At 46.5% G+C, this 16545-nt stretch overlaps 1 protein-coding gene across 1 annotated transcript in view; it reads right to left on the bottom strand.

Annotated features, from left to right (window-relative positions):
• Positions 1-3172: 3172 nt before the first annotated feature.
• Positions 3173-16545, bottom strand: part of ccdc3a (coiled-coil domain containing 3a) — a 21634-nt gene continuing 8261 nt past the window's right edge. The window contains exons 4-5 of the mRNA XM_064342033.1: positions 3337-3706; positions 3173-3177 (exon numbers count right to left, since the gene is read on the bottom strand). Coding sequence (XP_064198103.1) covers positions 3173-3177; positions 3337-3706 — 375 coding nt within the window. The remainder of the gene's footprint in view (positions 3178-3336; positions 3707-16545) is intronic.

Raw genomic sequence — 16545 nt, 5'->3', positions numbered from 1 at the left:
CAGACACAAGATATGATGACTGGTTTCTGCCCCGCTAACATTCAATCTTGTGAGCCGCTCCGGTTAGCCGGGTCTCTATGGTGAGATGAACAAGGCCATGATCACATGACCGAACAAGAAATACGATGACAAAAGAGCAGGGTTCTGAGGAATAGCTTTTTATTGCTGCGGCCTATCCACTCAGGCTGAATAAACTAACTGCTGGCAACAGTATCACTGGCGGAAGGTTTACAGAAAGGATTATTAGACAGTACGTACTCTTATGAGCAGCTGAGGGATCGTTTCTCCTCTGTGTACAGTAAGTGTCAGAGTCAGCCCGGCCGTGGGGACTTTTAATTTGATTTAATTTCCCTTCACTTTAAAAGCATCGTATTGTTTTACACACAAGGGCCAGAGCCAGCCACCGAAGGAGGTGTACTTTATTTTTTACGATGACAGGAAACGAGAGACCAGAGATCAAAAGCTCACTGTTGTAAAAATATATATATATTGGAGATTGCAGAGCAGCTTTTAAAAATCCACATTTAATTCCCCCTAGACCTCCATCAAATTAAACGAACACTTTGACTTAAACTCTAATCGAAAATAAAAAAGGGAGTGCAATTAGAGGTCACAGTTGCAGAAGCCCTCTGACTAGTGACGCCCTGCTCAGCGTATCGGGTCAGTAATTATCAGGATTTTCCACGGATTTGATTTAACTGCAGCCAGAGCATACGCCATGCTATCATGTGCTTTCATACTGTAAAGCTTACCCATGGCCAAGATAGGACGTCGCAGACGTTGACCAACAGGGGGCATCTTCTCTCCTGTTCAATTAGACGGGATGCCCTCCCTGTCCATTGGGAGATACGATCAATTCTAGTACAGACGGGAATAATGCTGTGTAAAGTACAAGGTGAAAAGAATAATTCACTAAAAATAAATAAATAAATATTGCGCATTTAATATGCTAATAAAATAAGTCTTTAATATGTTTCTAGTTGGTAGTTTTCCAAATGCAAGGAGAAGTGGGTGGGACGGGTCATCTATAGAATATTTATTGCTTTCTTTCATGTGTTTACCACAGACGCCTAGGCAATTAAGGAAATCAGCTACCTTAACAAGATGTACATTTATTGTTAGGCTACTTGTTTGCGATAGATCTGAAGCGCCCATTTTGTTGCGGATGATTAGCGCTTTCCTTTTTTTTTTTTTTTTTAGCTATTTATTGTTTGTATCCAGAGCACTTCTGCAGAATAATTAAAACTGAAAATAAGATGGACCGTTATTATTGAAGAGTAGTTAGGTAATGTACGCATTTACAACCTGTGACGGCATAACATTGTTGTAGGCTACGAGTTACTTCGGAGTTACTGGACGCGTAGGCTATTTATTTGCTTTAAACTACAGACACCAAATGCTGCTCCTGTTCCAGCCATCATAAACGTCTATAAATGTGTAGAACACGTCCAGCACAGCACACAAAAAGTGTCTGAACCAATCAAAAACGTGCTCTCAAGCTGAAATAACACCCCAGTACCCCAGAAAGCGAACTATAACTTTAAGAGAGGAGCGTCATGGCAACAGCCTCTGCGTGTGCCGATATCACGCTGGGTGCCTGAAGTAGCCGCTGTACTGCTGCTGAATGCTAAACGCGAGGGATAGTCGAGGACACCGGGCACTTTTTCATTTATTTTAATGAAACTTTCCTCCGAGTGAACGGCGCCGTGAACAGCCTCCTCAGCGGCTCTCGTCCCAGACGGTCCAGAGTATCGCCGAACGGTCCGCGGTAATGAGCCGGGCGACCAGGAAGTCAGACGGTCCGAAATAAGCATAGCCTATGTGCCGACGAGCCTGTGTCTGAAGTTCACAGAACATCGTGTGTGAATATGAGTGTATATTTCAGTCATCATTGTGTTACGTAAACGACGAGGAGTCGTTGTTGAATATGACTTTTCCAATTTCGACATACTGATACATTTATTCTGAACTGCACGTTACGCATGCCTTCAGACGTGATAGGGGGTGGGGGGACAGGGGGGTGGGGGACTGGGCACAAAATGCTGGAGATAATGCTAAAATATGTGGAAGGTGCAAACCGAGTATGGACACCCCCCACCCTGCCGAAATACAAATGGAAGGTGGTAACCGTCATACACTTTGAACACTTTGCTACTTCACACACCTGTTCATTGGTCTGCTCCCCCTCCTGCTCTCATACCTATTTGCTGTGCCGTAGCCTATAACAAAACCAGGAAGCAATCGGCTTAAATGGTCCACAGATTAGGCCTACATCCATTAAATCGTTTATATCACTTGTCCATAGGTTATAGCAGAAAAACGGTTATTATAGGAAATGTAAGTAACAATTGGCACTAAGAAACTGGAGAAAGATTGTAAATATTGACTCAAGTATTACATGTCAAATCTCACTTTTGTTCTGTGTTTCTAGCCATTGCATCACACCTGTATATGACACAAGCACCAACAAAATGGTCAATTTCTCTCAGTTTTTGAAGGCTACACCTGCACACATTCATCTTCATACCCATTTTGTAATTATAGTCATTTAAGCTAACTGCAGCATTCACATGCACTCATAGAGCTCATATTTTCATTCTTTCCAAAGACAGCTGGTGATCTTGTCATAAAATATTTTTCATGTATCTACGCAAAGGGGTTTTTCGCACGTGTTATTGTGTGAAGCGTAGCAAGAGCTGAGGGAGGGCAGAGCTCATTTTTAAAATGTCTTTGCATTAAAGAAGAGACACGGAAAATAAAATGGCAGATCTCATATCGCTGTGGTATTGGAAAAAAAGAGCCACACTCAATAAAATACCCCACTTTTATTTTTCAAAGAGAAAGGCTGGTGAGTAAAAAAAAAAAAAAGAGCAAATGACATTTTAAGCAATTAGCATGACAATTATGTGAATAACATCTACCGTTTAATGTAATTAACTAGGAAATGTAAAACAGTCTTTCTGGACGTACGGCCTGGGTCCTCAGTGCACGCGCTCGAGAGTTCAGCCGTTTCCAATTTTAAAGGCGGGAAGATAGAAAGCTTTAACAACGGCGAGTGTATGACAGAACAGTTATGTTCAAGGACACAGATAGAGGCAGTAAATGAGCTGTGTGGCATACATAGAGACATAATCCTGATGTGCTTGGACAATAATAAGGGTGGATTTATTTTTCACCCTGGAGGGGGGGGAGGGTTTGAGGGAGGGGTCAGAGACTGCCCAGCAGCCTTCTGAAAAAAAGTCTGGGGAAACTTGGACTGGGGTAGGGACGTAGGGGGAGAGAGGGGGAGGGTGGGAGGCATTTTGGGGGTTGCTTTGAGCACCCCCCACCGATCACTTCCCCTTGGCGTAGCGGTGGGGCGGGGTCTCCCGCTCGACGGCGTTGAGGTGGTGGCCCGCCTGGACTGGTGGCTCAAGCGGAGGGGCTGGACCGACGGCGCGGTGGGGCAGGCTCCGTCGACGCTGAGGTGGTGCCGCCTGGCGCCACGGGCGGCGGCGGCGGCGGTGGCAAGCTTCTCCCGCAGGTCCTGGTTGTCCCGCTCGGCCCGCTGGCCGGCCCGGCGCGCCTGCCGCAGCGAGCGCTTCACCTTGCGCACGCGCTCCTTCAGCTGCCGGTTCCGCTGCTCCAGCTGCACCATGCGCTGCTGCAGCTTCCTAACGCGCTCCTCTTCCTCAAACAGGGCCAGCTGCACCGAGGAGCACAGGAGCTGGGGGAAGGGGGGGGAGACACAGCTCTCAGAGGTACTGCATAAACAGCTTTGCAGAAAATAAACACACGCAAACAACCTTGAACCACTGAGTAAAAGAACCACAAAACGGCATAAAAGAATCATTGGAAAAGAAGAAAGGTCGCAAACAAAATGAAAATAAAAATGCCAATACTACTTGCCAGTTGTTATGAATTTTGTCACTGCAAAGAGAAGTGAATCTCGTACCATTTGTATTTTTTCACATTATTCAAGCGGCAGAAAGCAGAGAGGGTCACACACAAGGATGGGATCACGGGACAGGAAGTGTTGCAGTGGGGGAATCAGAACCTCAGCCACACGGGGGGACCTTTGCAAGGGCCTGAGAGCTGGCTGCCCTATGGGCTGGACCACACAGTGTCGCCCGAAAAGCCTGCCTCCTTATGGGCCGGTTCAAGCACATCAAAGTCAGTACATGAAAGAAGGCATAACAAACCAACTGACAATGATGATAGATGTAACCAGAAAATTTATAGGACCGAGCCGTCCTGATTTTATGTCCCTGATTTTAGTTATGTGCCCCCACTGCGAAAAAAAAAGCCACATAGTAGATCGTTCATTTCACGTCTACATTTACTACCCCCTCAAAGAAAAACAACTTTTTTTCTATTTTTGCTTATTTTACATAAACATTTCATACCTCCTCAAAGAAAAACTTTTTTTTTACTATTTTTGCTCACATTACATAAATATGTTCTGCTTCCTCAATGAAAAGCAATTTGTCTATTTTCCACGTGCTATTGGTGAACATTTTCATCTAGTGCAGCATTGCCTAATACACGGTATTGAATTTGACATCTGATAAGTGCCTACAAATATCGGCCAATTTTTCTTCCCATGTGCCTGATTAAGTGGTAATTGAAAGATTAACTGAGATGATTGCAAAAATTAATTGAATGATTGTTCGACACGTGGCTTCAAATAGAAGCCACATTGACACCTTGGTGGCGGAGAACTGAAACTCGCGCTAGAAAACCATCCCAGGGTTCTCTGCGGGCTCTGCTTATGAAATAAAATAATGACAATCGCAGAAATGCAGTCACTCGATTTACAATCTACGCTCAGACGCGATGTTGCATTACCGTATTTATTTGACGTGATGAAGATTCAAAGGGGTTTTCCATTACACTATCGTTAGCATTTCATTTGCAGTCCTTGATTACAGTCGCTGTTACGACATAATGACAGAACAACAAATGGTAATGTTGTGAATAATAAACCATTGATTTAATATGCGGAGTGCCAACTATTTCCTTTTCCAGACCGAGTGTAGCACAGTGGGTAAGGAACTGGGCTTGTAACCGAAAGGTTGCAGGTTCGATTCCTGGGTAGGACACTGCCGTTGTACCCTTGAGCAAGGTACTTAACCGAAATTGCTTCAGTATATATCCAGCTGTATAAATGGATACAATGTAAAAATGCTATGTAAAAGTTGTGTAAGTCGCTCTGGATAAGAGCGTCTGCTAAATGCCTGTAATGTAATGTAATAATGTTCATGTGGTGCCACTGAGGCCTATATGTTGTGACACTGCTGTAGCGATACTCGTTGAACAGGCCCATTTTGACTGGGTTTGATCGGCGTGAGAGAGACGGAAGGGTGCGTGAGCTTGAGACAGCGTGAAAATGGAACGAGGGGACAAAAGCGATAGAATAAAGAACGGGGGAAGGGCAGAGAGGGATATTTTACCGTGTTGTTTTTTTTAACAGATTGGCGGCTAATGGGTGAACGCTGAAGGGTCATCCACTCTGCGTGTTTCAGTGACTGATAACCGCAGGTCACCACCCCGGTCCTCCACGTCCTTTTCCCCAGTGGAACCAGTAACTGTCAGCTACCACGAAATATCTCTGCCGGTTGCTTATTTTGGGGGGGGGAGGGGGCGCCCTGCACATTTCTGAGGGTCTGGCCAAAGCTGGGGTTGATGGATACATGATTGGGTCCCCTGTTTGTTTGTTGCTTTTTAACGAGGGAAAGCCAGTGGGGCCTGCTCTAGTGGGACGTCCCGAACCCAAAAGCCGTGTCCCCGGTCACAGTCTCTGGCTAACGGTTGGGGAGGGGGGGGGGGGGGGGCATGTGTGGGAATTAGCGTAGCTCGATTAGCGGGAGACTCCAGTCCCATGCGGTGAGCGAGAAATCCGTCGCCGTTAACAACCCTTTCCTCACAATAGCCGCGGCCCGTGAAGAGGGCGGCCCGCACAAAGCCTGCTCCTGTTCTCCCCCCCCCCCGCCGCCCACGCCCCCCCCCCCTCACATAGGGGGTCCCTGCGCCGGGTCACTGCCCCTCCGAGCGGAGGGTTCGCAAGAGGGGCCGCCTTTTTTTCCTCTTTTGGGGCCCGCCGGAGTGCGGATTCTGGGCTTTCATCTCGTCCAGCGGAGGGGACGTGATTTTCCACGTCAGTGGCAGTGGCGACCCGTCTAACGCGGGGGTCACCCCGCGGGGGTCACGGCGGGCGCTGGGAAGGCGGGCGGGCGGGGGGGGGCGGGGGGGACTGACGTAAGGGGGGCACAGTCAACCTGGGGTGAGATCGCCGGGTGATGCTGCTTGGGAAGGCTGATTGTGATGCTATAAAATGACCCACGGTTCACCCTCAAGTTCAGCTGCAGGAGCCACATGCTGCACTGTGGAGAACACATTGTGTTTTCTGTACCGATTTCATATTCACAAACATACATAATCCATGCGCACGCACATTCCCTAATGCAATCGTGTGATATATGGCTTTTTCAGTTATCTGCTGTGAGTCAAAAGGGGTTTGACTCTTTACTCTAAAGCAGTGGTGTCAAACTCGTTGCCATGGAGGGCCGTGTGTATGCAGGTTTTCATTCCAGCCTCAGATCTTGATTATATAATTAGTTAAATTATTTGCTGAATTAGGGATGCAGGTTTGTGCACAATGGTGACCCGACGTCTATGGTGACCCGCATTGTCTAAATAAAAATGTTCTTATATTCTGTGCTTCAATGCAGTTAAACGCATATGGCTGAATGAGTAATTGGACTCAATTAAGGCAGCATTAATTGGTTGGAATGAAAACCTGCATACACACGGCCCTCCATGGCAACGAGTTTGACACCACTGCTCTAAAGGGTTGACTTGAGAGTTTGAATATTTGAATTAGATTTTACTGTGAATAGGTCACTACACTTTAATAATGGTAAACTGTTGCAAATCTGCCGTGCAAAGATATATTTTTCTTTTTGCCTCTGAAGCATCACAGTGTCGACCATTCAGAGAGCAGCTGTACCAACATACAGTTGGTATCTAACCCAATTTCACATAACCAAATGAAACCAAACAGCCATCCTTTGCTGCATAATGCTTGATGCATGTAGTACAGGCGAGGAATATGACTCAGACTTTGGGCAGACCATTTCATAACTGCCGTACGACAAAACAGGCTCTACAAAATAATGGCACACCTGTAAAAACAACCTATCCATTACCTCCCTCGCTGAGAGTGTGTGTGTCTAAACTGCTACGTGCCCTGCATCTGCCTGAACAAACCAATCAGTCTAAAATAGCCTTTAGTTCAAAGCCTGCTCTCTGACTCTCTGCGAAATACTTCCCACAGTAGCCAAACTCCCTCTCTGACCAGTTCTCTGCCAGTCACCAACCTCCCCCCCCCCCCCGCCCCAACCCCCCCCCCCCACATGCACCTGTTAATGAGTCAACCCTAAATAATGTGCTATTCTTCCTGCACAGCTGACTCACAGACTCCAAATGAATCAGAATGCGATCAAAGGGTGCGATCAGCTGTTGACTGCTGCTAACAAATGATGGAAATACATGACAATGATGAATAGAAAGAGAGAGCAATTGAGAGAGAGAGAGAGGGGAGGGAAAACGGAGAGAGAAAGCGAGAGAGAAAGAGAGCGATTTATTGAAACACAAAAAACTTCCCATAATTAGCTTAAAACCTACCCCAACATCATATTTGCAAATCCAAATCTCCCACCCCTTCCCATCATACCCCCCCAAAAAAAACAGGAAACAATAATTCCCAACTACACTCATCCTAAACGCACGCAAAAACATTGCAGTTGTGGTTGGAATGAAAACTAGCATACACAGGGGTCCCCTAGGACCGAGGTTGACTTCGCTCATCCTGCCAGTGATGCTTCTTTTTATCCAGTAAAGCCTTAATGTGCCTGACCTTAACACACACAAGTGCGTACAAGTCCTTCCCCTTCACCTCCTGAAACTCCCCAAACCTGGAGAAGTGAAAGATAAAAGATTCCCCCTCTCCCTTGTGCCACCCCCATCTACTGCTGCTGTCATGGTAACTGTTTGGAACAGTGGGGGCTCCCCTTCAGGGGCCTGATTTATCACTCCTCTCTCCAGCAACCTCTGCGGGACTCCCCCCCCCCCCCTAATGGAGGGGACCCCAGTGCACCCCGCTAGTCTCTGGGGCTGTGGCCAAACCGCACCCCCCCGGTTGACGCAGGCTGCCGCCACAAACCGCCGCGGCAGGGAGACTGACCTCAGTGGCACAGGGTTGCGGAGAATAGGCTCCTCCCACACCCATGGTAAATGGTAAATGGACTGCATTTATATAGCGCTTTTATCCAAAGCTCTTTACAATTGATGCCTCTCATTCGCCAGAGCAGTTAGGGGTTAGGTGTCTTGCTCAAGGACACTTCGACACGCCCAGGCCGGGGTTTGAACCGGCAACCCTCCGACTGCCAGACAATCGCTCTTACCTCCTGAGCCATGTCGCCCCAGGATGGTCCATGCTCCAAGACTGTGTTCTGCAGCTTATCTGCGACCCCCCTCCTAATTTCGGACCGTAAAAGTGATAACACTCCCAGTACCTTAACCCCTACCTGGCACCACTGCAAGCCAACCGGCAGCCAAGTCAAGGCAAGGCAAGGACCCCTCCCTCCATGACCCGCATGCCCATGACTCACTTTCCCCCAGTTTTCCCCTCACTGTGGAGGCAACCTCATAGGCCCTGAGGATGTCCTCCAATGCCTGCACTCCTCTCTGTCTCTCACCAACACAGTTATGTCATCAGTGTACAAGAGGGAGGAAGGGAGAGAGAGAGAGAGAGAGAGAGAGAGAAAGAGAGGGAGAGAGAGAGAGGGAGACAGAGAGAGAGAGGGAGAGGGAGGGAGAAGAGGAGATAGGGAGAGAGAGAGAGAGAGAGAGAGATCCCATCCAGCTGGATACATCCAGGTGCTTCCTACTGTCCTGTAATATCCCTACTTAAGATTAATCTTCAGAGGATAATTCAGACCATCTTGATTAGACCTTGCCTGCAGACTGAAATCCCCTTTTCATGCGATGTGGTCACGCCACTGCAGGACGGGGACGTTAAAAACGTCTGTTACCGAACCCCGTCTGACAGGCTAGCAGTAAAACGGGCCAGACAGCGGGATGCTTTTCGTTGGGTGAGTGATGATCCTGACTCCAGTCTTCTCTGCAGGTTCCGACCTGATCTCTGCCCAGCAGACCGTGTTACGCATCAGACGGCTTCAGGACGGTTTTTATCTGACAGGACGGGAAACACGCTGTCACTGCAATCTCCTTCCAGACAAGCGGCTCTTGCCTTTCCATTTATAGCGCTGTTGTATATGTACTTGTTTTTTTTATAATATTGGGAGAAAATGATGTGTCTGAACCACACGTTATCCTTGCAGTATGGCCGACCACAGTTTCACCAGCTCGTGTAAACATCGAACTTAGGATAAAATCCTTTTACAGTAGCACACACAAAAACCAATAACATGACCAATGATTAGTCATGGCATTTGTTTTTCACCGGTCATTAGTTGTGGTATTAGTTTTGCATGTGCTACAAGGTTTTTCATATGTTAAAGGTCTTAGCAAATCAGGCGCTAAGTGTGTTACAGTATTTTTGCATCCATGACCAGTACTCTGATTTCTAACTTTGTACTATTGCTAACTTCTCATTGGTGACAAAGTGATGATGAGAAAACAAAATGTCTGCTTGTCACAGCTGGAGATGGAGACAGAGAAACCCCCTGGGAGGAAGAAGACAGGCTATTCTGGTAAATGGGATCACAGTCAGACTGCGACCCTTGGGATCATTATCTAAGACAAAGGACTTCTACATCGGGCACAAATCTGGCAACCAGTCTATCAATGGTACAATCATTCTTAAACTATTTTTCATCCATTTTCCACTTAAATTTGGAACGACAGAACGTGCAAGCACACCCATGCCAGGGGCACAGCAGATGAAATATGGGCACTAATTTGAGGGATTATTATGTACCCTACAAGCTGCACAATACCCCAGGTGTGAGCTGCCACGGATTGGACAACAGGAATGTCTCCCACTGATGAGAACTGGCCCAAGCTGGGAGAAGATATCCAACCTGGCAACCTGCGGAACACTGGCCGGCCTAAACCCACTCTAGCCAGGTTCCAAAATGCTATCCTTCGAGTCCTTCGATACTGCTAATGAACAATGTGAATTTGCGCAAGACGTCGTACAGGAGAAGGCTGGACATTACACGGGATGTTACACACATTGCACCTGTGATCAAGTCACCTTTAAGGGTATACACCTGGGCCAGAGAGCACCGCCTCCACATTAGAACTGAGTGTGTGTGTGTGTTTCTGTGAGTGTGTGTGTGTGTGTCGCACAAACACAGGCATGATGAGATGGCTCCTCGACCACTGGTCTGACCATAACAAGCCAGAAGCCAGAAAAAAGGACAAGCTCAGACAAGATCTTCTGTTCAAACACAACACCCACGGAAACATCTGAAACAACACAGAGGACTTCTCTAGCAACAGATGGTGCTACGGGAACAGTTACAGAAAAACAGACATACACAGACAGATGTACGGACCACGGCTACAGTAAAAGTTAGCGACTGAACATATCCTCTGAGTTTGCCTGCTCACTGTCCAGACTGCTGCAGCAGACACACTCTTATTTTGAAATCTTTATCTGCACTGACAGACTATTTGTGTTGATAGTGCACTCATGCGTACAGACCACTCAAGTTAATTGAAAATGTATTCTGACCGACCATTCCTCGCTAGTCAAATACTGCGGACTTGGCACGTAGGTGGAATCTGCGCGAGGAATGCAGCTGTTAAGTTTGTTGATTTGCTGCATTTACGGTGGCTTTAAAAACTGCCGGAAAATACGTTTCTCATTCTCAGAACCTCTATTCAAAAAATGAATTAACATGTTGAGATTTCTAAGTACCCCACCCCCCCCTACCCCTGCAAGTACCTAAATGAACTTTCTCATCATTCTTCATGAGAAAAAAGTCAGTGTCTCATTACCCAAAATATCATCCTCTTCCCTGACTAGGGTGGAGTAGGTGAAGAGCTTTTGAAACAAATGCAGTCTCCATTATTAAAAAAAAAAAAAAAAAACGGTAAACAAAAGGCAACATGGCAACATTAGCTGTGCTACCTTGTGCTACCTGTCTGTCAGTCCTGGGGCTGGACTTCCTTACTCTCTAGAGGGAGCTAGGGAAGATGACCTGTTTCCACACACTCAGATTGTTGGGACATTACTGGACTCCTGTGGGCACGCTGTACAAGGGGATTGGGCCTGACTGTGTGGTCCCTTGAATGAGAGAATTAGAAAAAAAAAATATATATATATTTATGAGGGATAAGGGAACTTCCTTTTAAAAGAGATAAAATGCAATGAAATGGTATTTCTATTGAGAAAACTAGCCAAAATAACAAAGCCAGCATACTTATGTTTAAGTATTTATACTGAATTCATTGGCTTTTTAATAAAGGAATTCTGTGGGTTGAGGGGAGCAGGTCTGTGTGTACCCAGCTGCACGGTAACCAATAAAATCAAACTGTTGACTTTTACTGACCTCACTAGCCTGTAATTCTGTGGCAATTCCCCCCGCGATGATTTATCAAACCGAGACTTTTACGAAGATTACGTCCGTGAACCTGGCCAGCCCCTGGCAGTAAACGGGCAGATGTTCGGACATTTCTGTCAGGCGCCAGGGAGGACTCGCCCCTCGAGAAAGAAGAGCAGGACGAACCGCTGTGCCAACTCCTGGGTCACTGGAACGTCTCGCGTTGAAACTCCGCGGGCGCAGAAATAAACGAACTCCACAATACAGACGCAGAGGGCAGGCTAATCTAATTACGCTCCGTCGCTATGGGGAGCTTGACTACGCGCCAGTAGACAGCATCGGGAGCGCACCGGAGCGCGCCCGACGTCCGAGCCGATCGTTTGCTCTTTCCGCTGAGAAACTAGCGAAGCTTCTCCACGGATTCACATCAGGGGAGGGAGAGCGGCGAACCGAAACAGCCACCGCCGTCTCGTAACTCGATGCCTCACGTGTTTCTCCGGTAGCTGCGTGTCCGTAAGCGTCAGGGTATCAGGTAAAGCAGTTCGGGTCTGCAGTGATGTTTAGCTAAAGATACCTACAAATGCGTGAACACTTCCTGCACGGAATCCGACCGAATCCAAATGAAATCTCCGCCAATTTACCATACTGACCTAGCTAGCTAACTCACGGGGTTGTTGCACCATTACAGCAGTGATCTTGCCTCAACATTATCTGTGACCAAATGATGTCACAGAAAGGAGTTCAGAATATCATATTCATCAGCAGAATCCACGGCAGACACGCAGAACCCCAATCTATAAATTCTTCCTGTAAATAATAAAAAAAACACACAAATGTCAGGAGGAGTGTGCTTTAATAAGCTTCCAGAGCCAGACGCATGCATCCAGACCACTTCGTCCCCGCCGTTGTAAACAGAAGGAAGAGCCGACTGAGTGATATGTGAAATTCTGGCTACCGCTTCGCATGCCTCTTCACAGGGGCTAACTCCCACTGGGGTGGGGGTGGGGGTGGGGGGGTGGCGGCTGGAATCAAAGCAGCGGTCCCCCTCCGTGAACCGCAAATCCCTGCCCTGTTAAAAGATAACAGCTTCCTGCGTCTGTGGCACAGGCCCGGGGCCTGCTCGGCGCTGGGATCAAGGGGCTGGCTTTGTAATCTGTTGTCATCGGGGAAGGTCACGGTATTGATTTAACTTTGACCTATATTTTGAAAACGATACAGGTCAGCTCTCTCTCTCTCGCCAAAAAAGGCCCGGTTGGGGGGGGGGTGGGGGGGGTTGTGGGGGGGGGCAGTTATGGTGTAAGGTCAATCCATGCACCCCAAAAAAAAACAACAAAAAAAAAAGAAAATCACACCCACATCACATGCTTTTCCGAGCCGTCGACTCTCGACGTTTGAAAAGGGAGAGGAACACAATGGGGTTTTCTTCAGTCCCGTCGTTAATTACGCGCTACTGCGACACGCCCTCGCCGGGCACCGTGGGCGGTGAGACGTGGGGAAGACCACACAGGGTCGGGGATTACAGACCCCCCCTGAGCTGGTAGTGCAACATTATCGCAACCTTACTGCAACGTTCCAGTAACGCTCCAGCTCTGGTGGTTTCTCAATACCGGGCTTGATGTGGTGCTAGACACTATCGAGTCTGTAAGTAAACTGAGCACTAGGTACACTTTTAGAGGTAGGAAAATAGCGAACATTTTTTAGCTAAATGGCATGTTCTCAGTAACGTTAGTTATGTTATATACGTTATGTTAGCTATGATTATGTTATGTTATACGTTATGTTATGTGTACGACTTTATGTTAATGTTTTAGTAATATGTTACTTGTTATGTTATGTTATGTTACGTTATATTATGTTATGTTACGTTATGTTATGTTACGCTATGTTATGTTACGTTACGTTATGTTATGTTATGTTACGCTATGTTATGTTACGCTATGTTATGTTATGTTATGTTACGCTATGTTATGTTACGCTATGTTATGTTACGCTATGTTATGTTAATGTGACTAGGCTGTCACGACACTGCGGCAGGCTTTCGAGAACGTTTGGTGCCAGATCAGCCTGTGCCAGGTAATCACAGCCCTTCTTCCACAGGCTACTGCCACCGGCATCTTACACCATGGGGTCCTGTCTCTGGGATCGTCCCCGAGATTGCCTGAATTATTGCGAACATCTGAGCATCTGTTTCATTAATCACAATTAACCTCAGATGCCTTCCTGCATCCGCATTCCTCAGTGGGGGAATGAAACGCTTAATTAAAAGAGCATGTATTAATCTGGAACTGGCTTGTTCTCCCTGTTTCTTTAGCTGCTATTTGAATTTCCATAATTTATGATCACTTGCCACCCAGCAGGTATGCTCAGGTATTGAGGGCTTTGTCAGCTACGTAATACTCCTCTTAAATGCACAAGGGTTAACATACTGGGCCTCATTCACAAAACCTTTCTTAAATTATTCTCACTTTTGTTCTTATAAATGTTCCTGGCCGTTTGTAAATTGTATGCGCAATCCTGTTCAAAAGGAAACAGCCAGGAACACATACAAATAAGACAAAAAAAAAAGGAATGCCAAAATGTTTCTAAAAACGTTCTTATGCGCAGTTTACGATCCAATCTGATCGTACGCGTGTTTCGTGAATGAGGCCCATTGTCTCAATCTCCAGTTAAGGAGCCATTAGTAAAATGTGCACGTAAAAAATGGAACGCAAATCAACCGCAATATGGTGATCATTTCTTTGTGCTATTGGGGCCTGTTAAATTACCAAGCAAATAAAGTTATCACGTGAATAATGTCACCTTTTTGTAGCTGACTGAGGGCTCAGCATTTGTCTTGTGCCCGAGCTTTTGGCATGAACGTAATACGCACTGATGACTCGCTGGGGAATCGCGACAAAGCCAACAATGCAAAATGCAAGAAAATAAACTCACTACTTTTTGAAAAAACGAGAAAGGTACAAATGATCACATTCAATCTTTCATTCTCTAACAGGGAGCTCTGGGGACAAGCTAGCCTCTTCTGGTAAATCATTTTTGCTGCGACTTCTGTTGTACTGCAGATGTTAAGCTCGTCTGTTTCCTTCCAGATGTCAAAACTGTTTTGTAAGCACCCACTGGTGGATAACAGCGGGCCTGGGATGTTAAGGGTGTGGGGTAGGAGTAACGAGCACAGCGTTTTCTACCGAATTTCATCCAGACCTGTAGACAGACTTCCGTCTTTTTAGGATGCATGCTGTGTGCGAGTGGGAATAGCAGAGATGAGGATAGAGAGAGAGAGAGAGGGACAGAGAGAGAGAGGGAAGGGAGAGAGAATAAGAATATAAGAATCTGTAGGAATCTAATTTGTATCCAAGTGGAAAGAGGGTTGACTATTCTTGTTTCTTTAATAATTGATGTAAATCTTCAAGGTCATGTGATTACCTTTATTTCCTGTGTTGAGACCCTGACCTGATCTGGTCCTTTGTTTGAATGTATATCCTGTATGTATCTAATTGGTTTCCTCTCACTTTCAGCATTCATCAAAAGAAAAAAAAGAATAATACTCAGACTTGCTGAATGTCTACGCAGGAATGCTTTTACTATAATAAGACGAAGCAACTCTGGCATTAGTTTACAGTAGCACTTATCTGAAAGAGGAGTGGAACATTCAAGATGGTGTTTCACCATCATGGCCAAGTCGTTATCTATGTAAACGAAAAGTCAGGAAATAGCACAGACACAGAGAGATTTGTCTATCCTTGGTGAGAGTTGGCATTTGGTTGGTGCTGAGAACTGTGGGAAATCACCCAGAGTGCCCCTGGGCAGCCCGAGGCAACAGCATCGCTCTTATCGCATGCTGACAGAACTAAGGCAGAGACTTCCTGCCAGGTTTTGAATGTCTAATATAAAGTGAATGTTTTCAAACACAGCAATTAACAGACGATGTTGGCAGCAAAATTTTGACGAGAACAAAAACGGTGCACGGTGCAACCGAAAATGTACCCCGAAACAAAAGTGGAAATCCGCAAATGCAAAAGCTCAGCTCCTGCGACACCCACTCCCATCCAATAAAACGGGCTTCATAAAATAATGTAATCTTTAGTCATGAATATTAAGTTATTATTACTACAGAGTATCATTCACATTTCATTCGCCTTTCTCCAGCTGCAAAATGGTAGCAGTTTATTAAATGGGTATGACAAATTAGATGAAACTCCTCTTATCCATTTATTTTTTAAAGATCAAAGGCTGTTCATCACACACAGGAGAAGCGCTGGAAACAGGCACTGAGAAAGGAATGAGAAGGCGCCTGTTATAGACCTGCATTCTGAATACCTCAGGAGCCATTACAGACTCAACCTCCGACCGAGTGAAAGTGTTCTCTCCTGCCAGAGATTCACTCTTCAGATTAAACTGCTCGCTGAGAAAAAAAACAATTTCAAAATGGTTCCATTCGCATTCCAGGCAACAAAGGACGGAATGCCGCGCCTTTCGCGATCGAGTCTCGGCGTCAAACGGGATTCAAAGGGAATCTGCGGATTCACTCTGCATTCTGGAACTCCCCGACGGGCGGGGGAAACGGGGGGTTAAAACGGAGGCGTTTTTGGAGAAATGCGAATTCCAGCGAACGCACGTCAGATTGATGATGTCGTGAAGGTGCGTGTTGCCGTGGCGCGGAGGGTGGGGGGACAGCTCCGGGACAGTCGCGCTCGCCTGACTAAAGAAACGGTCCCATTGCCGGCGCCCTGGGTGTGCAGTCTGAGGCCGTGTAAATTCTGCTTTCCCACAGGAAAAACCCAGAATGCAACAGGCCTCATCCTCCACCCGCTTCCCGGCCGAGCATGGCGTTGTCATGGCATCATAATCACCTCCATCTGTGCCAGTGCACGGTAACGAAGGATCTATATTAAGTGCTTCACATGCCACCGTCTACACCTTTCTCCTTGTTCCCCCAATCTCAGTCTCTCCTTCCATTCATCGCTTTGCACACTTTCTCTGAATTGTGTGTTTT

The sequence above is a fragment of the Anguilla rostrata genome, chromosome 7 (assembly GCF_018555375.3).
Source record: "Anguilla rostrata isolate EN2019 chromosome 7, ASM1855537v3, whole genome shotgun sequence".
Lineage (NCBI taxonomy): Eukaryota > Metazoa > Chordata > Actinopteri > Anguilliformes > Anguillidae > Anguilla > Anguilla rostrata.
Note: the sequence above shows the minus strand (reverse complement) of the source record. Positions and strands in the feature narration are given on the sequence as shown.